Genomic DNA, 25,072 nt, shown 5'->3' on the forward strand with positions numbered 1-25,072 from the left:
AGAATAAATGCTAGCTTTATTGTTATTTTGGGAATAATCTTGCAAAGTTTCCCCACAATTAATAGAGGGCCCAAAACAATAGGTGTAAGGAGCACACCTATTAGCAAGCTGTCTTTTTCATGCAGCTCATTCCCTCTTGCTCATCTATGAGACTAACACCAAGTACTGGAAGTCACTCAGCTTTTCAAAGAATTGCAGTACAGGCAACTGATGAAGTACAAACAGATAAAGCATACAAGAAAACCTCCTGGGTACTGCTGTTTAGAGGATCCAGTGTAAGAAAAGGTTAAAAAGCCCATGCATTAAATCTCCCATGTCAACTTCTGCATGTCCACACCCCCAATCTTTCTCTCCATTCATTTGGCTGGTGGACTGCATTACCTTCAGTTGCCACATGATCATCATCCCATAGTTTGAGTCTCCTGGTAACCAAAAGTGAATGCTTTTGGTGCTGCCAATACAGTCGGGCATTTAAAGTGGCAATTGCTAGAGCCACTTCAGAGGCCAACAATACTGAAACAAGAATGTAGACTGGCATATGGTGCCTTCAAAAAGAGATATAGTTTAAGTCCTCTATTTAAATGAAATGTCTCCCAGAATTGTACTGCTATTCCGAAAAAGGCTACAAAACCATGACAGTCCGTCCTTCACCACGATTCACATTCCCAAAACAATGAAAACCACACAAAAGATTTTACAGTGCAAACAAATATACATTGTGAGTTCCAAGAAAATAGACAAGTGCTTACACCAAGTTGTTGATTAGATTTACATTTCCCTCAGGTACCTCATTCAAACCAGTTTCAAGATATTTTTGTTTGCCTAATGAGTAATTAATTCTAAAAGATACTGCATTACTTTTTAAAAAGATCACATACACACTTAAACTTGTTTGTGGTTTCTTGTTTTTACTTACGTACTTATTTTGCAGGAGACAGAGACTGTAAACATATTACAAGTGACTGCTATTCACACACAATGTTTGGAAGGGATTGCTATTAAACTAGAGTTATAGATCTCTATGTCCATTTACTAGGTAGTTCTCTTGCATCAAACTAAATTAATCCAAAAGATAACTAAATTAAGGACAACAGTTTAAAAAAAACCCCAGAAATACATAGATTAGTACACATATATAATAAAAATGAAACATTTTATCAAATGGGGAAATAAAATTATAGGGAGGCTTTTTGCATAGGTCTTCAAAAAGTTCACAAAAATCAGAAACTATGGATAGAAGAAAGACAATTTATCAAGTTCCTGACTGGAGGAAACAAGACAAGCAATATTTTCCAATATGTGTTACATGGTATCTCTGCTTAAAAAATCAGGTTTTAACTATCATAGAAGTATGATGCAATTCACATCTGCAGCATAAATGTGATTTTTTTTTCCTGTCTACTTATGGCCAGAAACTTTGCTTTCTCTAGAATTCAGAAATAGAGACACTTTCAAAGTTACTCACCAACAGTAGTCACAGGAGGCTGAGAAGGGTAGTGCTGACCACTTGTTGTTGCTGGATATGGACCACCAGGTGGATAAGGGTAGCCCGGGTAGCCACTTGCAAAAAAAAAAAAGTTATATTAGCATTATGCTGGAATTTGCAGAACTGTAGCCACGAACACCAACTTCACATTAAATTTTATTATTTATTAAACTTATGACTCAAACTTTTTACAAATGTTATCATACTAAGAAAAAAAAAACTTGGTCTCTCAAATATAAGAAGCCACTTTTACAAGCAACGGTAATAAACCACTTCAAACTACAGGCTGGTAGAGACGTTACTTTTTTCTTCTTCACAGGATACATTACTGCTCTAGCTTAAAGATGTCCTTCAATTTCTTGTATAATTTAAAATGATACTACTGTACTTGTATCTGACAAGTTATTTGCCAATCAAATGTCCTAAATGTTTTGAGTTCTTTCAACTGGCTTAATTAATTTTACCAACCTGAAGAACTACTCTTGGAATCATAAATATTTAAAGAGAAAGTATTTACATACTTAATTGTATTGGAATTTTGATGGGCACAATGTTAGTAATTTACAGTTGTACAACTGTTACCACTAACTTCTTATTTTGTGGGGTTGTTGCGTAAAAAGCTAGTTAAAAGTTTATTTATCATCATGTAATAAAAAGGACAGTTACTCATTTCCATAATTGGTGTTGAGACGTATTGCTCATGTCCATTCAACGTAGGTGTGTGCGCTTGCCACATGCACCAGTGCCAGAAGATTTTCCCTAATAAGCAGTACCAGTAGGCGACTGGGCTCAGCACCCTTGGAGAGGCATGCACATGCCACGCTACATAGTGTGCTCCCAGCCCCCTCCCTCCTCATCTCCTTTGTGCGGGAAAAACTCAGACAGAGGGGAAGGCGGGTAGGAAGTTGAATGGACATGAGCAACACATCTTGAAGAACACCAATTACGGAAACTGTCTTTTCTTTTCTGAGTGCTTGCTCATGTCCACTCAACATAGGTGACTGTAAGCAGTGTCCACAGATGCGGTTAGGAGTTTAAGGATATGGAGACAGCAACACCACTCTGCCAAATGCTGCATCATCTTTAGTATGCTGCGAGATGGCATAATGAGATGTGAACGTGTGAATGGACAACCCCATCACTATACAGCAGATATCCTGGTGATCCAGGTTTGAGACCCTCGGGGAAGATACTGGTAATCTATGCATACATTCAGCATAGCCCGCAAAAAGCTGAGTGGACTCACAGAAGGGCTTTGTTTGCTCCAGGTAGAAAGCCAGCACCCTCCTGACATCCAGAGCATGAAGATGCCTTTTCTCGTTAGTAGCATGAGGCTTGGGGAAGAAGACCAGCAGGAAGATTTCCTGCCCCAAACGGAATGCTGACACCATCTTACAAAGGAAGGCCATGTGAGGTCTATGCTGCATCTTATCCTTGAATAAGCAGGTATATGGAGGTTCTGAGATCAGAGCACAAAGCTCCAATACCCTCTTGTCCAACAACTGCCACAAGGAAACCGCAATGGCTACAGAGGCTCCCTTCCGTAAGAGCCTTAAACTTTTTCCTGGAGGCTTCCGGGAGTGAGGCCTCAAACTTGGACATTGCCTGCCACATACTGACGTCGTAGTAGGCAAACATGGCCTGATGGTTTGCCACAATGAGCTGGAAACTTGCTGAAGAATAAAGCTTACACCTAAACAGGTCCAAGCATTTCAAGTCTTTATTCCTCGGGATGGGGGCAGGCTGGCTCTGACGCTCCCTGTGATTGATAGGTTCCAGAACTAGGGAGTTTGGTGCAGGACAAGTATAGAGATACTCATAGTCCTTGGCAAACAAAGTATTTCCACTCCACCCTCTTGGAGATAGACAGAATAGAAAAAGGAGTCTGCTATAAGGTCTTGGCAATCTTGACTACTCTATTATGCAGCAGCCTAAGCCATCCTTGCTGGCACCACCAGGCCCAGTACTACAAAGAGGGTGTCTGAGGTCTCTTGCACCTCTTCCTCATGGAAGAGGAGGTTGGTAGTAACCCTTTTCAAAAGGCCCTGGTGGGCTTTTGTGTCAGGTGTGACCACCAGGGGAGGGTAACACTATTGCCTCGTATGATGACGAGGAAGATGAAGCACGGCAGAGAGCTACAATGATCCTTTCATTCTCCTTGGATGAAAGGACCTGCTGATTCTACTCTTGTCCAAAATTTGGGCATCCCCAAGCAGCAGAGGCAGGCAGCATGCAGATCATTGACTGGCATAGGCCTGCAGCAAGTGGCACAGGCTTTAAAGCCAGGAAAGTAGGACATGCCCAGTCTCCAAGTCAAGTTCCAAAGGGGTACTAACAAACTGCTAATCTATTTACAAGTTATTATCTAAGGGGGGAAACTATTTACAAGTGAATAGGGAAAGTTAACTAAGCTATAGCTTAGTCTCCACACCTTCCCAGTGTAGACATAGCCTTAGCTATGCTGCTATATCAAAGGAGCATAGCAATCTCTCCAGCCCTCCTGCTGCTGTGTTCCTAGCAGATCAGAGTGGAAGCATTCCAATTATTTCTTCTTTTTTGTTCCCCAAATGGAGCAACTCACTCAGCTGTAAGATACTTCCCAGAGCTTTAAAAGATCACATGCCTGCAGGGCAGCAGAGATCACAAAACACTGATCACAGCCATTAGGGCAGATATTGATGGATACTGGCAGAAGCTAGTTCTTTCAACAAAACCAACAGCAGAGTCCACAGCTGGCTCTGTGTCAACAATAAAGGGAGGGTAAAAGACAAAAGTCCCTCACAGGGCTGGAAGATTTTTGTCGTCACCAAAACTGGGTGTTTTTCTTGACAAAAGTCGCATTGCAGTGTAAATGCTCTCACTGTTTTGTCGCCAAAAAATGACTTTTGGCAACAAAATGTACCTGCGTAGACAAGCCCTAGGGCTAGAGCTCACTGTTTCAAGCACCATCACTGGCGGCAAGAAGGAACTGAGCAGGGAGGGGTCTGGGAGCACTTTATAAAGTGTCCAGGGGACACTAAGCCTGGTCCCTTACGGGTAATGCTTAGGGAAAATTTTCTGGCACTGGTACATGCAGCAAGCATACACATTTATGTTGAACAGTCATGAACAAGCATTAGAAGAATAGTATTACAGAAAGGTTAAAAAAAGTCACCACAGTACCATTAAGAATTATTGTGGAAGGAGAAGGGGATAATAAATACAGAGGTATTTAACATTCAATCTTCAAAGCCATTGCCAGTTTGGGAACACATTTAATCTGTCTTCATTTACCCTCAAAATGGAAACTATTATCATGAGAAATGTAAATCTTACACACTATCAGAATAAAGTCTTAGAATTACTGTACTGAACTATCAGCTGTCATAAATATCAAATAAATTCTGATTTTTAAAATGAGCAACTGTTTCACCAAAATATTGTAAGTTACAGATGTTGACAGAGGGATTTTCAAACTAGGTAATAAATGCAAAAAAGATATTCATTATGCTGTACTGCAAGAAGAATTCAACACCTTTATTATCTTTTAGGTATTTTTTAAAAAGTGATCACTGGATAAGAGCATCGTATCAGTCAAAAATAAATTCAAGTCTGCCAGAAGCAGTGACGTGGGTCTCCTGCTCCTCATAATGAGACTTTACACTACTCTCTACAGTAAAAGCAGCCTATCACTTGCTTCAAGACAAAAAGGAAATACAAACAGAGCATTAATAAAAATAACCAAGTATTTCTTGCCCAAATTGATGCAAGGTAAGTGACAGCATGGCATTTTATCAAAGGTTTACATTCCAAGCCATCCCATGCACAAGCAGGTTGTGAATGAAAGCCCTTAGAAATCATATTAAGTGTCCATTTACTTCAATGCACTTTGGCTAATACTCAAAGTGCAGATTTTATATCAATGAACAATTTCCTAATCCCTGCATTTAATTAAAACATTAAATATTTAAATTGTTTTATGTAACAATGAATAATTAACAAAAAAGTTAGATTTAGACGACACTTTCAGACAGTGGGGGTTTTTTTTTGGTAAGAAAAAAGTTACTGACACTCCAGGCTCAAAGTTCGTTCGTTCGTTCTCGCTCGCTCTCGCTCTCTCTCGCGCTCGCTCTCTCGCTCGCGCTCGCTCTCTCTCTCGCTCTCGCTCTCGCTCTCGCACACACACACACACACACACACACACACACACACACACACACACACACACACAAAAACAAAACAAAAGGCAGTTGCGGCCCCTTTAAAAGCCATGTGTTCCAAGTGGATTTCCGTTGGGAGCCAAGCCGCCCCAGGAAAATGCTAATAGCTGCCGGTAAGCCAGAGGGGAATACCATTCAATTAAGGTATGATGGGAAAAGAGGTGCTGGTACACCATCCCGGGCATACTGTCACAAAAAATGCACTGCTTTGGGAAACGAACAGCAATGCTCTGCATATGAACTAATGGCAAAGGCTGGAGACTTTCAAAAATGTAAGGCTATACTGTAAATTGTTTATAAAATAAAGTATTAGATTACAAATTTCAAACAACAAAATAGGCTTTACAAAAACTATGAAAGCCTCCTGTCTGTGTTAACCCCACATTTCTGAAATGTATTTACTGGGTGAAACCTGATTTTCTCAAGCTACGTTTATTAACACTAGTACCATACTCAATTAGGGACATATAGAACACTGACATATTTCTTAGAATGAATTTTCAAAATAATTTTAACACATTTAACAATATTTATTCTTAAAGTTTACAGAAGTAATCACTGCAATTTTCTTTTAAAATTCAATCACCAAATCCTCCAGGTATCCAGTTTTACTTATACTAACAGCTATAAATACCAGGTAAGAAAGGCATCATAAGATAGCTAGAGAGCTCTTTGTTAGCTGAAGTTTTAGGCTACATCTACACTACAAGGTTTTTGCACAAAAACCTGCAGAGTGTCCACACCTCAAATGAGCTCTTGCGCAATTAAATGGGCAGTTAAACAGCAGAACAGAGGGCTTTTTCCGCCATAGGTAAACCTCCTTTTCTGAGGCATAACTGCTTTTAGCTCTACAGCTATTGCACAAGAAGGCAAGTGTACAAACTATGGGAAAAAGCACAGGTGCTCTGATGGCCATTCCGTGACTGGCAATCAGAGTTTTCTTGCGCAACAGTGTGCATGCAGTGTGGACAATCTCTTGCACAAAAGCTCATGGCTTTTACGATGTGCTTTGAGGTGTGGACGTGCTCCTGCGCAAGAAGTTTTTGTGCAAAAACTCTTGCACAAAAGGCTTCTTGCGCAAGAAGCATGTAGTGTAGACGTAGCCTTAGTGTATTACCTCTGTCACAATCTAAACAGATTTACTTGAAAACTGGAATTTTAATGTTTAGCACATTTTCAGAAGACTACACTGATGCGTAAACTACTTTTTCCTCCTATAGTTAAGAACCATTAAAACATTACAGACATTTCTTATATGGAATAACATATTCATGATTCATTTTAATTTTATATTGTTTGTAGAGTGAAGATTGAGGGGAATGGGAAGAAAACAAGGAGTACTCCAAATCTGCCTGGAAGAGAGTTTTAAATAAAGAATGATTTCTTACTTCAGTGATCAATTGTGTGAATTGATACCGGGCAAAACCTTATTGCCTTTATAAAAACTAATCTTTTATATACTGCAAAAGCAGCAATAATTCAGCAAGGAACATACTGTAGTAAGCAGACTTTTCTAACCAAATGCAACAATTATATATTGGGATCAATTAGCACTAAAAAGGCTTAGCCCTATTTAAGTTTTCCCTCCGCTATCAAAACAACTTTAAAGTAAGTCCAAGGACTCAATCTCCAACAATAGAAGATATAAATGGGGTGTGGAATTCTTAGAAGCAGAACCATCACAGCAACCCATCAGCGATTTAATTAAAAGCATAACTTACCTTGGGTTAGGAGGATGTCCTGGTGGATAGGGAGAGATTCCACTTGGCATGCCTGGCATGTAGGATGCTAAACAAAATAATAATTTTGTACAATTTTACTTTTCAAGATTTTGTTAATGGACTGTTTCACCACGAACATAGCAAAATGCCGGAATCAAATGTCAGTAACAAAAAAAAACAAAAAAAAAAAGTTAGATTTTTCCCCCATATTTATTCAATGTTTATAGATCACAAAAGGCTTAAAAATTGACAAAAGTCAGATAACGATATGCAAATTCATTGTTTTACAAAACAACGGCTGGCCAGATTATTTAGTGGCAATGCAACAAGTGTACTTAAACAGAGCTATTATAGGGATGATAAAGAGTTTCCTTAAAAGAAAGCTGTATCCAACACACTCAAGGCAGCATACTAGCCCTGTCTGATTTTTTTTTTAAGTCAGATTCTGAAATATTTCGAGGATTCTTTCACATGCAGCCAGTATACTAAAAAAGACAACTACAATAGAGGTATAACGAAAATACGAAAATACAAGTCAAATTTTCAACATTTCAACTAAGAATTTATGTTTAAATTTTTAAGCAGCATGTTTCTGAGCACTGAGAACTTTCAGAAACATTGCTCAGTGGTTTGAGCATTGGCCTGCTAAACCCAGGGTTGTGAGTTCAATTCTTGTGGAGGCCATTTGGGGCAAAAATTTGTCGGGGATGGTACTTGGTCCTGCTGTGAAGGCAGGGGGCTAGACTCAATGACCTTTCAAGGTCCCTTCCAGTTCTAGGAGATAGGCAATCTCCAATATTAAATAAATAAATAAAATTACTACTAAATAAGCAAGATTAGAAGTGTATTGCTGACAAATGTTTTGAAATTATCTAATTTCCAAAAACATCTTGTCCTTATACACAAGTTCTTAAACAACATGTCCAGATTTTTCTCAGACACCTGGTGAGAAAACAGATTGGCTGCCCCAGTGAAACAAACTATAACCAAGTGACTTTTGCTAATTTATTTAATTATAGTAGCCTGAGACTGTTTTTGTAACGATAGCAGGTTCTAAATTTTCAGCAAAATTAGTCATTTAAGTTGACAATTGCATCTTTTAAGCATAGTACAGTTCATATCCTTCAATAACTCTATACTTGCAGTGACACCTGTCAAAAATTAGAACAGTTCATGATCTTCAAGTTTCTGAATTATCTTACTACAGATAGATCAATGCTGCCAACTGACCTATGAGAAATCCAATCACTCAGCTTAAAAAAGTAAAACTTTTGAAGAGAGGATGGGAAGAGGAGGGGTGACTGATGTATGCTATCTTGAAAACCAGTTTCTAATGTCTTACCAGATCTAGTAGTAGGCGTGGAGAAAAAAGAAAGCAGTAAATATACCATATTTTCCAGTTATATCTAAAATACCATGACTGAAATTTTGTATTTATGCATAACTGAATTGCCTTCCCGCCAACATATAAACATGTAACCACGGAAAACCACATTTTGCATTTTAAGGGTATTTTTGCCATTGTCTATTCCTGTTTCAAGGTAGACACTATCAATACCACAAAATATTAAATATGTTCTAGAAATCAACATAGCTTCACTTATTCAGACTTGAGAACACATCTTTAAGTGAGTTAAAATATCTATTGCCAAGTTATGCTTAAGAGTAGCATTCTGTTGTAACTGCATTGGGGGGATGTCCTAATGAAGCTAAATTATTAATTCAGATCCGTATTGCTAAGTCTTGAAGCTGATGAAAGATTCAGAGCAGTACAGTTGGGATGGAATATGAGAGAGAAAACCCAGGAGAGAAATCAGTTCATTTATTTGTCTAATTTTATGACTAGCTTCCCCACTACTGGAATCAGTACTGGAACAGTTTCACCCACAGCAGAGAAACTGCCAAGGAATTCAGGATCACCAAATGCATGGAGTCTCCTAATCTTAGAGGTGCTACTACAACTTCTCACTTCAAACTATGGGAGCTCATCTATATATTAGGGAAGTGATAGTGCAAATGGTAAACGGATGAGCCTGAGCTCATCAATTAACCTTCACAGTTACGTGCAGTCCCCCTCCCATGCTGCTGCCTCTAATAGAGGCAGCAAGTGAAGGGGCCAAATGGGAGCCAGTATGCACAGGCGAAGACAGCTCCTCATGTGCACCCGTCCCTGCTGAACTGCCTCCCCCACCAACATATGAACATGTAGCCACAGAAAATTTCAGCAGGTACATATTTACCAAAAGAAATACACTTCAAATACCTTAGTATACATTAGGGATATAAGCAAGTAATCAACTACTTGCATTCCCCGCCCCCACCTTGCTACCTCTGTATCAGAGGCAGCAAAGGGGGAGGCAGCAGGAAGCAGGAGCCAGTGCTAGGGGGAGCCATCTTAAAAAACAGTTCCCCCCAGCACCATCTATCCCCCCTCAATGCTGCCTCTATTAGAGGCAGCTGTATGTGGAGGGGAGAGAGGGCCAGGGGCTTCTGGACCTGACAAGAGCCAGGACTGAGCAAGCAGAATGACATAAGAATAAGCTTTCATGTTTAGACAGGATCCAAATAGCATTGGTAATTTCTGAGTTTCACCCTTGTAGAAATCATTATTGCAGTACGCTAAAATTAAATTCCCCAAATTCAAATGCTGGAAAATCAGGAAATGCAGATTGCACCCAGAAAAGGTGTAAAGAGCACAATACACCGCGGGTTTGGGAGAGAGTTGTGCTGTGGGTCAGGGGTGTCTAGAAATGCTGTCACTACTCTCAACTCATCTATAAGGCTCCTGTTTTGTTCTCTGAGCTAGAAATGTCCTTCTCCAAGTCACCATTGCTGCCCTATTATGTTTGCAGTCTTCTATAACAAGCCTGATTTGACCAACCAGGAATATGCCCTGTTAAACTGCAGCAGGTATGTTGGTTAGGCCAGCTTCAAGTAGAAGAGATCTGTTCACCATGTGCTTGCTCGTGGCAATGCTTCAGCTACCAGTTCCACAGTAGGTGTGGAGGGGAGCTGGTTCCTTAGAAGCTGTAAGGAATGAAGGTCAACGCTTTATCTGCAGGAGCATATCAAATTCATGGCCCCAAAAAAAGTGTCAGACCTTGAAATCTGATTCCCCACCCCTCCATGAAATCTAGTCTTGTGTGTTTTTACCTTTTATTATACAGATTTCATGGGGGAGACCAGCATTTCTCAAAAGGGAGTTGTGGATGGGTTGGAAACTGTTATTTTAGGGAGGTCACAGCATTCATTACCACTTTCTAGCTGCCCACTTCTGAAGGCTGTGCCCCATACAATTACCCTACAACTCTTTTTTGGATAAGGACCCCTACAATTATAATGCTGTGAAATTTCAGATTTAAAATCCTATGATCATGAAATTGACCAAAATGGAACATGAATTTAGTAGGGTCCTGCTCATCTGACAACAGTCCAAGCCAGTGAACTCCATGGATGACCAACTAAGTGTCCCAATTTGGTGAAGAAAAAAAATCTCCAAAACAAGAGCTCACCGCAGAGGGCCATAGAATCTGGTAGAATAAAGGATGCTGGTGATAGAGACGGACCACGTACTCCCAACAATAATCTCTTCCAGCTCACCTGTTTATTCCTTTCTTTCTCTGGTCATGTAAAGTTCTGCACAACTTCCTGACAACCCACCACATTAGACCTTTGAACATGGATCCTCTATTAATATCCTCAGCAATGTATTTTGAATAATTTGTAATTCCCCCTTGCAATGAGATGGTATGAATTTTTGTGTTCCTATTGTCTCTAAATTTCTTTCACTTATGTTTCTTGTGTTTGTGTGTGTTTAAAGTTCTTACTTTGTATCCCTCTACCTCCCCTCCCAAAAAATATACGTAAGGCTGAAATCAATATTATTCTTCTAGCAGTGTAGAGGAATCACTCAAGTGAGATATGAACCATAGTATTTTCAAAGAAGTTAGGTACATCTCCAGTCTTATACTTCAGGGTTCACATGGAACTAAATTTGGCCCTGAACTTTTACACTGCCACTAGATGAACAAGTATGGGTTTGGTTTCTTAATCTCTTCCCCCTCAATTGTGCCTTTGGTTTGATTGTTCTTTAGTTGTTCTCATCTAGCCCCTCCGTCCTATGCCTGATCGTCTTTCGGACAAATATTTGGCCTGCATACTTTCCCACACCATCCTTCAGACACAGCATTACAAAACAGTTTAGAAAGCCTCTCTTAAAAATACTCTGTGCTGAAGTAAGAGAGTTTAAAATGGGGTTGAAAAAAGGAAAATAGTTGAGAGGGGGAAAAAAACCTTTAAAATTGAAGGTGAAAATCAACAGAATCTGGGAACATGGAATATGGGTAGTTTCAAGTTTTCATCCCTGGTTTTAGGTTTTTAGGGATTAAAAAAAAAAACTCTTGATTGTGACAGTGATTCCCCAAAATCTGTATATTGTAATCCTGGGGGGAAGTTTTTGTAACCAGTGCCTGTTGGGTCAAGGTTTTAAAACTCTCTTGCCAGAGTGGGGAACAGTCCGGACAGACGTCAAGACAGAAAATTAGTAAAGCACAAATAAGGCAGCCAGAGAAAGGAAGGATCAGGTAAGAATGAATTCTGGCAATGTTTACAAATGACAATAAGCAGTCAAAGGTATGTCTAACACTACAGACTTATTTTGAAATACAGCCGTTCTCCGAGATTCGAACAAGTTACGGACCAACACTTGGTCCGTAACTCGGATCACGTAGAGTTACATGGCGACCGCGCTGTTCGTAAGCGCGGATTGCCGTTCATAACTCGGATCTGCATTTACGACCGCTTTGGTTGTAAGTGCGGATGGTTGTAAGTGGAGGTGGTCGTAACTCTGGGAGTGGCTGTAGTTAATTCGAAATAAGTTATTTTGAAATAACATGCCTACACATAATGCATTTTGAAATAGCGCGTCCACACTAAGTGGACTGTGAATCACATTTAAGGCTGGCCGGAACCAGTTCTGGCAGGGCACCAGGTCAGGAATTACCTTGTGTGGCTGCTGCCTGAGTCTAACTGAGGTCTGTGCATAAAGGGCCTCTGCCCGGACAGCCAGTTCTCAGGTTTCCCTGCTTGCTTGTCTATCTCGATGAGGGAGAGCAAAGCATTTTTGTCTCGGCGTGCTCTGGTTGCCCTCACTCAGGACATCACAGCACTCTGCAACATGGAGCCAGAGCTGCCCCTGGGCACTCTGGGGTTTCTCTTGGATGCGTTGCTGTGAGCCCAGCTGCACTTGCTGCAGGCCGCCATCCAGGAGGCCCTGCAGGAGAGCTTCCACCCTGAGAAGCACTAAGGCTCCCTGTCTGCTCCACTGGGGGCTTGTGCCTCATTCCTCCCTCACATCCTTCCACTTAGCCCCCCCCCCCAACCCTTTCCTGATGTACAGTAAAATACACATTTTTCCATAAACACAAACTGTCTTTATTTAACAAAACTGGGGCAGGGGTTGGGGGGGGGGGGGGGGATGAAACTCTGGTGAGACTGGGGAAAGGAGGCAGGAGATGGGAGGGGGAAACCTGGAAGGAGGGAGCTGGAAGGGGGAAGCAAGGGGGAGGGGAAGCTCAGGGCTCAGCGGTGCGGATCACGCCAGGCCAACTGTCTCCTAGTACCACAGATGCAGGGGCCTCGGCGTCCCTGGGGGGATGGGGAGGGGATGAAGGGTGAGGAGGTAGAAGGAGAAGCAGGAGGGGGAGGAGGAGTGGTAGCTGGGAAGGCAGCTGGCGCTGGAGCAGCAGGAGGCAGCACACTCTGCACCAGGGCCTGCAGGTGTTGGCAGATGGCATGGCCCTGTGCAAGCTGCTCCTGCCGGAGCTCCAGGTCTTCTTGCACCCAGTTCTGGAGGGAGCAGTGAGGGCTCACAGTGCCCCCAGGTGCTGCTGTCGGTACCCCTGCACTGCACAGGTGGTCTTACAGAGCCCTCGGGTGCGGGAGCAAGTCCCAGGCAGGGTGGTGCGCTCTGCACGCGCAGCTGGTGTGGCTGTGGGGAAACAAGAGAAGTGGTCAATTATCCCTGGGGACACAGTGGGTGAAGCCCAGCCCCCCTTTGCAAGGTGAGGATGACAGTTCCCTGCACCATCAGAGCCAGTGTGCTTGCACACAGGCTATGTTCAGAACGTCCTGCTATCCCTGGGAGTGGGACCTGCCCAGAGACCGCACCCATGCCCCTGTGCTGTGTATAGTGTGGGTGAGGTGGAGGGGAGATGTCCCCTGCCTCTGTGTAGAATGGCCTTGTGAAAGGAGGGTGTCCTGCTGTGTCCCACCCCGGGGTCAGGAGCATGTCATGTCTCTTCATACACGCATGTAGCTAACAGACCAAGACCCCTGTGTGGCAGCCAGCTGGGGCCACGTGCACAGGTTGCTGTGTGATCTGTGGTAAGCAAGGCCCATGTGTGCGGTCCCTGGTCTCCCTCCCCACCCCCCAATAAGGGGACAGTGGCACTCACATGTTGTTGCCTGCCCGGATGACACTGGTGACGGGCCTGCTGGGACGGCTCGGGAGGTCCTGACTGCGTGGCACTCTCCCTCTGGGCTCCTACAGCTTCTGGCGCTCCTCCTCCATGCCCTGGTCAGGGCCGTCTGCTCCAGGACCGATGACCCCTGGGGTGGCATGGACCATCCCGACCCCCAGGATGAGGTCCAGGGCGTCAAAACAGGGTCAAGTGTCTGCCCCTCTTTAGGACCTGCCCCCTGTGGCCCTGGCATAGACCTGCCACAGCTCCTTTATTTTCATGTGCACCTGCTCCTGAGTGCGCATGTGGCCTTTGGCAGCCAGGCTGGCAGCCATCCGTCTGTAGACAGCTATGTTCCTGTGTCTAGTGCGGAAATTGTGGACATTAGAGGCCTCCGCCCAAACCTCAATGAGGTCCATGATCTCTGCACTAGAGCAGGAAGGTGCCTGCCTTCTCCGGCCCCTGGCAGGCTCCTGGGAGCTGGGGGACTGGGCCCGGGGAGCAGTGGAGGGCTGGCTGGCACTGACTGCCTGGCTCATGATGGGGCCACTGGGTCAGGGGCAGTGACTGCTGGCTTTGTGCTGGCAGGCCTAGAGCTGGAACAGGCACTATGGCCAGAGTCTACCCCTTTAAGGGCTCCGGGGCTAGGGGAGAGGAGAGGAAGTTTTCTTGGTTGTGCCCAGAGTGGCCACCAGGTCACCCTGGGAAGGGCTGGAGGCCCCCTATTTCAAAATAAGCATCTACAAAGTGCTTATTTCGAATTAGCTATTTTGAATTTGGCATTATTCCTCGTAGAATGAGGTTTACCAAATTCAAAATAAGCGCTCCACTATATCGATTTAATTTCGAACTAGCAGTTTGGCTGTGTAGACGCTAGGACAGTTATTTCGAAATAACTTTGCCGTGTAGACATACTCAAACTTAATAGTTCAACTGTAATATGATAATACATTTCCTTCTATTAAAATATTGTCATAGCCAAAAGACAAATGTCGTAATTCAAAAAGCTACAAGTGTGACAAACTGGGGCATCAACTTTCAACAAAATATAATACAATAAATCATCTGACAAAATATTGCCTAGGGCAGCAAACACAATTGTTAATTAATTGAAAATGCTTTAAAATATATACATGCACATCACTTACTATTCGGTGGTCCTGTTGCTTGGTATGGTTGGTAGGGTGCTGAAACAGTAGGCCGAGAGAAGACTGGAGGTTCCTCTCCAAATACCACAATCATAATTTGAATCAATCCTATCAAGTCTGACTGTGGCTATGAGGGAAAGCGGATAAAAAGCTGCTGATTTTTTGGTACCAAGGATAGCTTAATTGCCTAACAATAACTTACTACCATCTCATCACATACTACTGGTCAGCTGAATATTTTTTCCTCCTATTTACAGACCCAGTCTAGTAGATTCCCAGTTAGTCAGCTTGTTAAATAATCAAGAGAAAACACGGCTTGAGTACTGCTGATATAGAGCTAAATTCTGGACCACATATGGTTCCATGTGAATTACATTATTATAATGACTGAAGAAGATTAAAACTACTATAAAAAAAGTTTAGTTATTTTCAAAACCAAACCACCTCCAGGTAAGGAAAATTAAGTACACAGAACTAAACATTCTAATGGTTTCTACACACGTAACATGCAATTTTGACACGCACAGCACAATAGATTGCTGCAGGCCATGAAGGAGTTGAGCATAAACTTCCCCAGTGCACCAACCAGCACTAACTGGTTCCAGTTATATTTCCACTTTCAGATGGACTAAAATTCATATCATACAAAAAGAAAATGTGTGTCCGCAACATAATTTCTCTTAAAACAAATGAAGATTAAGATCACTATTGGAGTAGCAGCATCCTGTATTCAACAGCCTCATTTTCAATGCAAATAGCATAAAAGATCAATTATATTCAATTAGCAGCTCAGTGTTAGGCAAATTCCAAATTAGGGATGTAAATTCCAGTTAAACATTAAGTTGACCTAATGTTTAACCAGTTAGCTGAATTAGCGGGATTCCCAGGAGGGCAACTGTTCCCAGGAAGGCAACAGCTAGAAGTTTCAATAGTAAGTGAAGTGCTCTCCTTAGCAAGAGCTGAATACTAATGAGCAAAAAGGGACAAATACCCAAGAGGTATCAGAGGTGAGCAGAAATGTGAGGATATGCTAAATGTTGCCCTTCCTTTTACACATAAATCAGGAATTTCCTAGAGTGCCTTTGTTGTTGTTCCTTAAATAAAAACTTTCAATGTGAAAATCCTGTTTTATAGACATGGCTTGAAAACAGTGTAAGTGCTCTCTGAAGGAGTTTAGAACATAAACAAGTTATAAAGACAAAGCTGTCAAATGTCAATTTTTAATAATCTTTTTCAATAGACTGTTAAGGTTTAAACATTAGGACTGTTCTATAAACAGCCCATCTTCTCCGTTTCCCTTCACATAAGTTAGTGCCATAATTTTATTTCATGGACATCCCTGAAAATCCCTAATTTGCCTTCAGTACTCTCTCTACTGGTCTCTCAAGGATCTATTTCCAATCAAACCTGTCAGGCACATAAATACATTCCCCTTCTGACAACACCAATGCTGTGCTTCTTAAGTAGCCTAAAAAGTTGTCATTAAGCAGGCATAGCTAGCAGGCTAACAATGAAAGTGATATACAGAATTAATTTAAGGCAGTAAAAGTAAATATTCAGATAACAGTTTCTGATTAAAAGCTGCAATCCTATGTCCATTCAGTGTCAACTAACTTTCCAGCAACATGATGGTTCATTAAAAAAAATTACCAGTGCTTTATGACTCAAAGAAACAGTTACTAGAATTAAGAAAATTGATAATCTAACGGAATTCAAAAGTAATCAGTTTGAAGGATTTCAGATTAATTATACTTACATGTTTCCACTCATGCAGATAAGGAAGATATATCTTTCCATTTGCATCAACATGCTTCCCAGTTTTAATAGTCATTGAACTAGTTGGTTTAACAAAACAAATTGGGGGATTGAAAGGGTAGGTGTCCAGTAGCCACAGACATATCGGGATATTGTATGTATTACCTAAAGAAAAGTTTTAAAAGATCTCAATTTATTCTTCCTCAACTCATTTTGACCTGAAAATTTTAAATTAAACTACTAATAATTACTCATGACTAGATTATCTTCAGATGACAGAATTAATGTACGAACCAAGATTTTAATTACACTGACGGATGGGTATTTAAATTCAGCTTCACCAACTACATATTTAACAAGGAGCTCCTGGTTTAGCCATACACTCTGTGACTATAATTTACCACTAAAGGTATTTTTACACATGCCCAAAACACTGCAAGTCCCCATCTCTAAATTATCCTTAGTTCCATCTGTGAGTTGTTTGCAGCCCTCTCCATCAATTGGCTACCAGATTAGGAAATCAAAAGCAAACTTTTAAAAAGGTTGTTGAATGCTGACAGTAGCACTCCTGTGAAGTAATGATGTTGCAGCCTACTATCAGATATGTAGAGTAGCGGAATATTCATACAACCATGAAATAAGTATAGCTTGCATATTATGTTAGAATTCCACAGCACAGCAGAACAAACAAAGCTTTTAAAATGTTACATAACAGTAAAGTTTTCAAGAGAATAGTGATTATTAACTCTGAACAATCTACAAGCCCAAACAATTGTCCAGGTAATTTGAAAACAAAGGGAAGCTATAATGCATACCTCTATAAGGCACAGGAATGGTTCCAGTGAGGCTCATCAAGTCCCTGGATGAGCCATCATTAAAAACTGAAAGACAATACATACTGTGGAGTTAGCTTTGTGTTCAAGTTACATAAATCTTCTCAAGCCTATGTGACTTATATGAAAAGAAGAAACACACTTTTTCTAACTATCACATATCTATAAATTGCTAAGTATCCACAACTGATTAACATCTAAAAATAAAGCTGTTTTTAGAGATGGGGAAGACTGGTTAACAGGTTACCCATTCACATCCCTATTAAGTACAATAGCTCGATTACCCATTCACATCCTTATTAAGTACATTAGCTCGATATTTCAGATTTCTCACACTGCTGAGATTCATAACTAGCTTGTGTCTTTTAGAACCATTGTTTTAGGATGTCTATAGATGCATACAAACATCAGTGCACTGAATTTGCATTCTGTTCACATTTTGAAAGACATCCTTGCAACTATATAAACTAGAGTGGCGTTTTTTTAAAAAGAGAGTTTAGACTCAGAACAGGGGAAATCACATCTCCCTACAAATGTAGGGCTGTCTCAAACTCAAAGCCCCACGGATAATATGAAAATGCAGCCATATAAATTGACACACAACCCTGTTAAGGGTTAAAGCTCTAAAAAGCAATTTAGAAAAGAACAAGTACTGCTATGCAGCAGGCTACAATCATTTTCATTTAGAGTTCAAAATGGAGTTGACATTTTGAACACCATACTATAATACAAAAATCACGTGAAGAGGTCTGTTCTCCATTCTCCTCTCAGTCTTTCAGGATTATTTCAGGTTCTTTCTCCCTGGTAAATGTTTTAGATTACTTCTCCATAACTGCTGGTTTGCATTTTTTTCATTTTAAAACTTTAACTGTTTTTAATTGTTCTAGATCTCTGAATATTTCTCCAAATTGAAGTTATCGGTGATCATCAGTGACTCTTTACTCCCTCATTTGGATCTTCTATACAGAAATTAACTAATTCCAAACTTCAAACAAGTTTCTCCTGAAGTGTTCCCTGGATTTCTCTCACATTTAATAAATGGTAGCAATAAATGGTTGTATTAAAAAAAAAAGTTAATGAAAGGAAATTTCCACTGATAGGAAATATTTATAACAAGCATTACAAAAAATTCTGAAACTACTTTCCCACACACTGTTCTTTTTAAATAAATATAGCAATCAGACCATCTTATACCAGTTGAACCTCTCTAGACCAGCACGCTCTGGTCCAGCAACATCTGTCCACCAGCATGATTTTAGTTAGCCACATGTCCACGTATCATGGGTGCGGCCAACTTCCCACAATCCCCTAAAGTTTGTTTACAGCTGCCAGTCCTGACTCTCACTGTTCTGTGCTGTTATTTAGCTCTAATTTATCCCTAAACATCTTGTAAAACCCAGTGGAAGGGAAGTGTTTGCAATGCTGCTAGACAATACTGGCCTCCCGTGGTTCAGCAAATTCTCTTGTTCCATGCCTGTCAGGTTCTGAGGGTGCCAGACTAGAGAGGTTCTACCTGTAGTGCAATGGAGCTGAATTTTCATGCTATCGAGGAATCTATGGGGACAACAGACTAACTATTGAGCAATTCACAACAGTACCACTTCTCCATAGGATCAAACAAAAGCTGAGCTCTGAGGAACAAAGCACTTATTGTCAACATTAAAGGGAAAAGATTCCTTTGTACATTTCTTTTTCAACAAGAGGTCTCTATTGGCATGTTTTTGCCCAAGGCAGATATGATCCAGTCAAAAGAATGTATTTATCCAGAGAACCTCAAATTCCATAGTCTAGTTTTAGTCCTCACTGCTATTTACTAAAGTATAAAACAGTAAAAACTTATTACCAGATTAAGGTACCAGTTACCGACTAATTTTTACTATTTGTGCACTTTAAAGCTGAAGAAATGCCATGACAATACACTACACACATAAATCAGCAACAGAATAGAAGATTTTCTTATGCTCAACTCACCATATGCATCCATTACAGGTTTGAGGTCTTTGTACTGGGTAATAACACTAGTGGTTTCCTGCACCGTGAGATCTCTGTATTTATACTGAAAAACAAAAGCATTTAATGCCTATGCAGTCTATAAGATGCAAAGCCATAAGTTTTGTAAAATTCTACCATGCACTGTCTACAGGAAAAACAACTGGTCAAAAATTGCATTCACAAGGCTCTAAGTGAAGCACTTACCTATAACAGTCAAAACAGACAGCCTTAAAAAGCCCATGTTTCTAATTTGCAAAAAACATGCAAGTAATTTTATGGCTAAAATTCAGACTAGTTGTAAATCAGAAGAATAGAATCAAAACTGTCCCATGTGGAAAAGTCATGAGTTATCAAATCTATTTTCCAGCATATGAAGTAATACCACAAAAGTTTACATTTCTTATTAAGGCCTTTTTATTTGTTGTACAAAGACAAACATAACAAAAGCAAAGAAAAATTAATGGGAAAATACTAAAAAGCATCTTTGTGGTTTTAATAACTCTTTCAACCTATACAAGCATCACAGATATAGCAATCCGCAGTGTCTTTGGGAATCATGCTGTTCTAAATGTTGTGTGTTACAGTGCGTTAGGGGGATTGCATACTACTTTTGAATGAATTCTGTTCCAAAAGATTAAAAATTCTGCACACAATATTTTAAAATTCTTCAAAATATGCGGAATTTTGTCAACACAATATAATCATGCTGATTTTAATTATTCTGGTAATTTATTTCAAACTAAATGTCACCAACTATATGTAACAATACAGGCAACACAAAAATTAAGGAAATGTTTGACAAAGATTTCTTATTAGAAATTTATAGAAAATTATGAGTATTATAATAATTCATTTAAACGACAATGCAGATGCCATGCAAAGGCTTGGGGGAGACAGTGCTAACAGAGGAGAAGAGGGAAGGAGCCTGGTGTAAACTAGGTATGTAAATCTCGTTTAATCAATTAACCAGTTAAATGTTATGTTTAAGCAGTTAGCTTAAATACGCTGCAGCATGGCAGGCTGGAGCACCTCTCACTTGTGGTGTAGCAGCCCCAGACATGCAGCTGCTCCAGTCAGCTGGGTGGCCAGTTAACCACAACTGGTAAGCATCACCTGGTAACTATTCACATCCCTATTGTGTACTTGGAGGGCTGCTGGGGCATGGGTTGGAGAAATACGGAACAGGGTTTCAACAGTGGAATGTGAAATATTTGTTAAAACATACAAACTTATGTGGAAAGTAATCATGGCCCATAGTCACAATTTTTAATGGGACAGCAAATGCTCTTTGCTACTAAAATATATTTATGTGCAGGGACATAGTGGTAATCGCAGCAGTATTGCTTTAAAAGCAACATGTAAAAGATACATGTTTCTGCCAATCCCCCGCCTTGAGTTTCATATTGTGCCAGTGAGTGGCATAATTTTCAATGAGTGCTAGGGTGCATGGATTCAGTAGTGCTGCTTATACTGAAGACTGAAACTTAGCGAGAAGTATTTTTGTGTTTTATTTTTTAGTGTCTAAGCAGCATGTGTGAGGAATCCTCCTATAGAGAAGAGATAATGTGGAGACAGGGTGACCTCAGCATAATGGCAAGTGGAAGCAAGGTTGTGTTCTCCCCATAAAGTCAAGCAGATGTCAACAAGTTGTGGGCCTGGGAAGGGTACAGGTAGTTCCAGTCTCCAGAAGCATACTAAGCTGAAACAGTAGCAGTTGTACTGCTGTCTCATGGACCATTTCCTTTACACTTGTAGACCAGCTTCCATAGCAGCAGGGAAAAACAGATGTCATGAAGACCTGTAGAAACAGGCAGGCTCCCATATAATTCAAGAGCTGTTTTTTAAATTGGCTCCCATCACAGACCAGCTCCTGCCTGGCAGCAGCACAGAATGACACGTGCCTCCTTGGGAGTGGGGCCACAGCGCACTGGCTGCTAGCCCCACCCTGAGGAACTATAGAATAGTCAAGTAACCAATAATTCATGAGGTTAATCGACTAATCAATTAACTGATATTTAACAACCCTAGTGTCATCTGTAACTGCTAACCTGCACGAGGACAGGTAAAAATACACTATTTCCAAATATTTTTCTATGTGAACTTTTACAGTAGTTGCTACAAGGATGTTATAAGCATCGATGTGAGGGCAGTATCCCTGCAACTATAAATGGAAGAGGGAAGTCAACACTTCAAAAAAGTTTCAGAGCCCATGTGTCAACAGCACAGACTGAATACTACTCATATTTAGCAGTCTCAAATCTGTTCAAATATAGTCCCTGAGTACCAAACTTGTATCTAACCCAAAGGGATCTCTCTACTTATACAAATATCCTATAACTACTTATACAAATATCCACACTGAAGGATCACCCTTTTTTATATCCAACAAGAGAATGCTCTTACAACAACCCTGAATCATATCTTGCAAGACAAGAGATATTCATTTCACAACTAGTCTCAACCTTTTCTCTGAAGAAGCTTTGACCTTCGAATTTTTTCCCTCTGAACCACAGAGAACAGACATTGAGGAAAGACTCTGAATTTTTTCTTTTCACCCTTGAGTTTAGTATCCAGAACAGTAAAAACTAAAAGTGTCTTCAATTTGTCTGTTTAATTCAAGAGAGATGAATTGTCATAAAATGACCAACACACTACCTGCCATAATATGCAAATTCAGTGACCTTGGCATCATCAGTGAAAGGAAGAGGTAGCTTCATGTGAAGAGGGCTGCTTACAAGTACAAAGACTAGGAGTCAGAACTTTGGGTTTTATTCTTGCATGATCCCAATCACATCATTTAACCTCTCAGTATAATAGCTGATTATTAATATAACAGTCATGATTAAATGTTGTGAGACTTGTGTTTGCAGAGTGCTTTCAAATATGAAGGTGTTATGTGTATAGTATTTTTTTATGCCTGAAATAACTTGACATTTCAATCCTAGATTTTCATCGAAGACAGAAGAAAACATTTATTATCAAGCAGAAAAATATTGTAATGATATTGACTTGTAACGGAGTACTTAAAACAACAAATTCTGGTTGAAGGCTTATAATTTAATTCAGAATGTTAAATCACTCCAAAATATATTGCTCGATAGTAATTTCAAGTTTCTGGATTGACATTTTCATATTTGATGGAAAATGGTTCTTTTTTTAAGCAACAAACAGAAAAGTGAACTTTGGCAATAATTTGATTTTTCCTCCTTACATTTAGAAAGAATATTGTTGCAGTGATTGCTTTATTATTCTGGTTGTTCAATAATTTATCATTTCTTACTTTGAACAGGCATGTGAATTGTTAAGTTGGCTACTGGTGTTAGCAGAGTAAATGCTGCAATTGTCACTTAAGCAATTTTTAAAGACAATTGAAATACTGAGAGTCTGATAGACACTGCATACAAAAGAATGATATTTGAGGGGAATTAATTCTGATTTCTGCAACGATGGTCTTTTGCCCAATTTTGAGTTATTTTCAACTATGTCTAATTTCAAATTACTTTCAGCTATATCTAGCAATTATGTAATGTTTGCATCCTTTCCTTTTCACTCTAATCTGTATTAAATAAGCAGTTTTTGATTTAATATTTTATGTCCTTTCAAATAACTGCCAGACTGAATAAAGGATCAGAAAGAATCTCTAGAACTCCTCCCCACCCTTGTGCTGCTGCCTATCAGACACAGGTAGGGATGTTAAAGTGCTGGCATTTAAGTAATCGAGTATTCAATATTTTAAAAATTTGTATTGACTACTCAATTAGTTGATAGGCAGCCTGGCTCAGTTCCGGCTCGCGCTGAAGTCTGTGTGCACAGCAGGTTCCAGGGGGATCTGGGACTTCCCGTGCACAAGGACCACTACCACGGAGCAGCCCCTGACCTCCCCATCTCTGATACAGGGGCAGGGATGTGTGGCACCACAGAGATGGTGCTGGGGGGGAACCATGTTTTAAGCCGGTTCTCCCCAGCAATGGCTCCTGCTTCCTGATACAGAGGCAGCAAGGGGGTGGGGGAGTGAGTAGTCAACTACTCCTTTACATCCCTAGTGACAGGTGACTCCTGCCCGCCCCCTCCCCCTGTGCTGCTGCCTATGTGGGAAGCAGGAGGTGGAGGAGAAGGCAGCGGGGAGAGAGGTAGGTGTGTGTAATCATGCTGGTTAACCCATAAGCCTGGGCTTATCCATTAACTGCATACACATTTACACACTGAAATCACTCAGGTCCACAACTAGGTGTCCCATTAAAAATAGTCATACCGCTACACTTACCACTCTAATAGTCTACATTTATTTAGAGGTCTTTCAGCCAAGGAACATAATAAAGCACTACAGGAAAATGGACCTACAAAGGTAAAAACGATTTGCTCAAGGTGAGCTGGAGTCCTGACTGCTCAGCCACAGTTTAAGCCTATGGCTTGTTCAGAAGATTAACAAGAGGGTAACGTCTGAACCAATGTCAAACTGAAGTGCTCAGAGCCCACGCACAATGCATGACGGAGACCCAATTATTTTCTACCAGTGACTAACACCAAGTTCGCTTAGGTCCCAGGCAGAATGGGTGGTTTTCCCAACTATCAGCGTTTGACACACACAGCCAAAGCAGCTGCATTCTGCTGACTCCTACATCAGCCCCAGGAGCCACGACCCGGCAGGACCTACACAGACTTGTCGCTCGGCGAGAGATGGTGGCAGAAGCAGAGGAAGGGGACAAGGGGCTCGCTGAGACACCAGGAAACGAGGCCCCACAAGCAAGAATCCGTGCAGCGCCCCGCAAAGACGGGCCACGCCCCCCCCCCCGCGCCCCCCAAAAGTGTCTCTCGTAGGCGGGCGGTGCGGGTCTCGCCCGGCCCCGCCCCAGCGCGACGCCCAGGACGGGAACAGGCAGGGAAGGGAGCGGACCGGGAAAAGCAGCCTGTTCTGTGAGGGGTTCATGGGGGCCCCAGAAGAGACCAGGCCGGGGGGGTAGGGGGCGAGCGCTTCCCAGGCAGCGGAGTCTCGGGAGCGGCCGTTTACCTTGGCGAGCATCTTCTTCAGCTGGCTGTCGGACACCGCCATAGCGGCCGCGCCCCGCTAGCTGGCTGCCGTTGCCACCGCACAGACGAGAAAGCGGCCTGTCGCGCGCCCGCAGCTCCTCCTCCCGCATAAACAGGAAGACCACAGCGCTCTGACTTCCGGCAGGACCCACTTCCGCCGGCCTACACGTCATTTCCGAACGCGGGCCCTCGGCACGTGACCGGAGCGCTGTGGAAAGGTCATGTGATATGCGCAGGCATCGTGCCGCTGCGCCTGAGCCTGGGAGAAGCGCAGAGTGGTCTGGGGCGGCCCTTTTACAGGGAGGCGTTTAGCTTAGGCGTGGCTCGGCCGAAGCGCTTTTGAACGTTTCCCGGGCAGATAGCCTGCTTCAGCAATAAAGAGTCTCCAGCCCTGCGCCTGCATGCTCTGTAATTGTTTTTTGTCCAAGTGCAGAATGAATTTTGTTATA

General features: G+C 41.5%; 1 protein-coding gene across 3 annotated transcripts in view; it reads right to left on the reverse strand.

Annotated features, from left to right (window-relative positions):
• TSG101 (tumor susceptibility 101) overlaps window positions 1–24,811 on the reverse strand; it is a 44,534-nt gene extending 19,723 nt beyond the window's left edge. The window contains exons 1-7 of one of the 3 annotated variants that reach the window (XR_016349709.1): window positions 24,604–24,811; window positions 19,575–19,659; window positions 17,586–17,651; window positions 16,772–16,935; window positions 15,016–15,142; window positions 7,407–7,473; window positions 1,466–1,560 (exon numbers count right to left, since the gene is read on the reverse strand). Coding sequence is in view for 1 of the 3 variants with exons in the window: in XM_075928110.2 (XP_075784225.1) it covers window positions 1,466–1,560; window positions 7,407–7,473; window positions 15,016–15,142; window positions 16,772–16,935; window positions 17,586–17,651; window positions 19,575–19,659; window positions 24,604–24,645 (646 nt within the window). In the remaining 2 variants the exon portion in view is untranslated. The remainder of the gene's footprint in view (window positions 1–1,465; window positions 1,561–7,406; window positions 7,474–15,015; window positions 15,143–16,771; window positions 16,936–17,585; window positions 17,652–19,574; window positions 19,660–24,603) is intronic. The other 2 variants (XR_012903653.2, XM_075928110.2) reach the window with 2 other exon arrangements.
• Between the last annotated feature and the right edge of the window lie 261 nt (window positions 24,812–25,072).

Source organism: Pelodiscus sinensis, chromosome 5, assembly GCF_052426305.1.
Source record: "Pelodiscus sinensis isolate ZL-2025 chromosome 5, ASM5242630v1, whole genome shotgun sequence".
NCBI classification, from domain to species: domain Eukaryota; kingdom Metazoa; phylum Chordata; order Testudines; family Trionychidae; genus Pelodiscus; species Pelodiscus sinensis.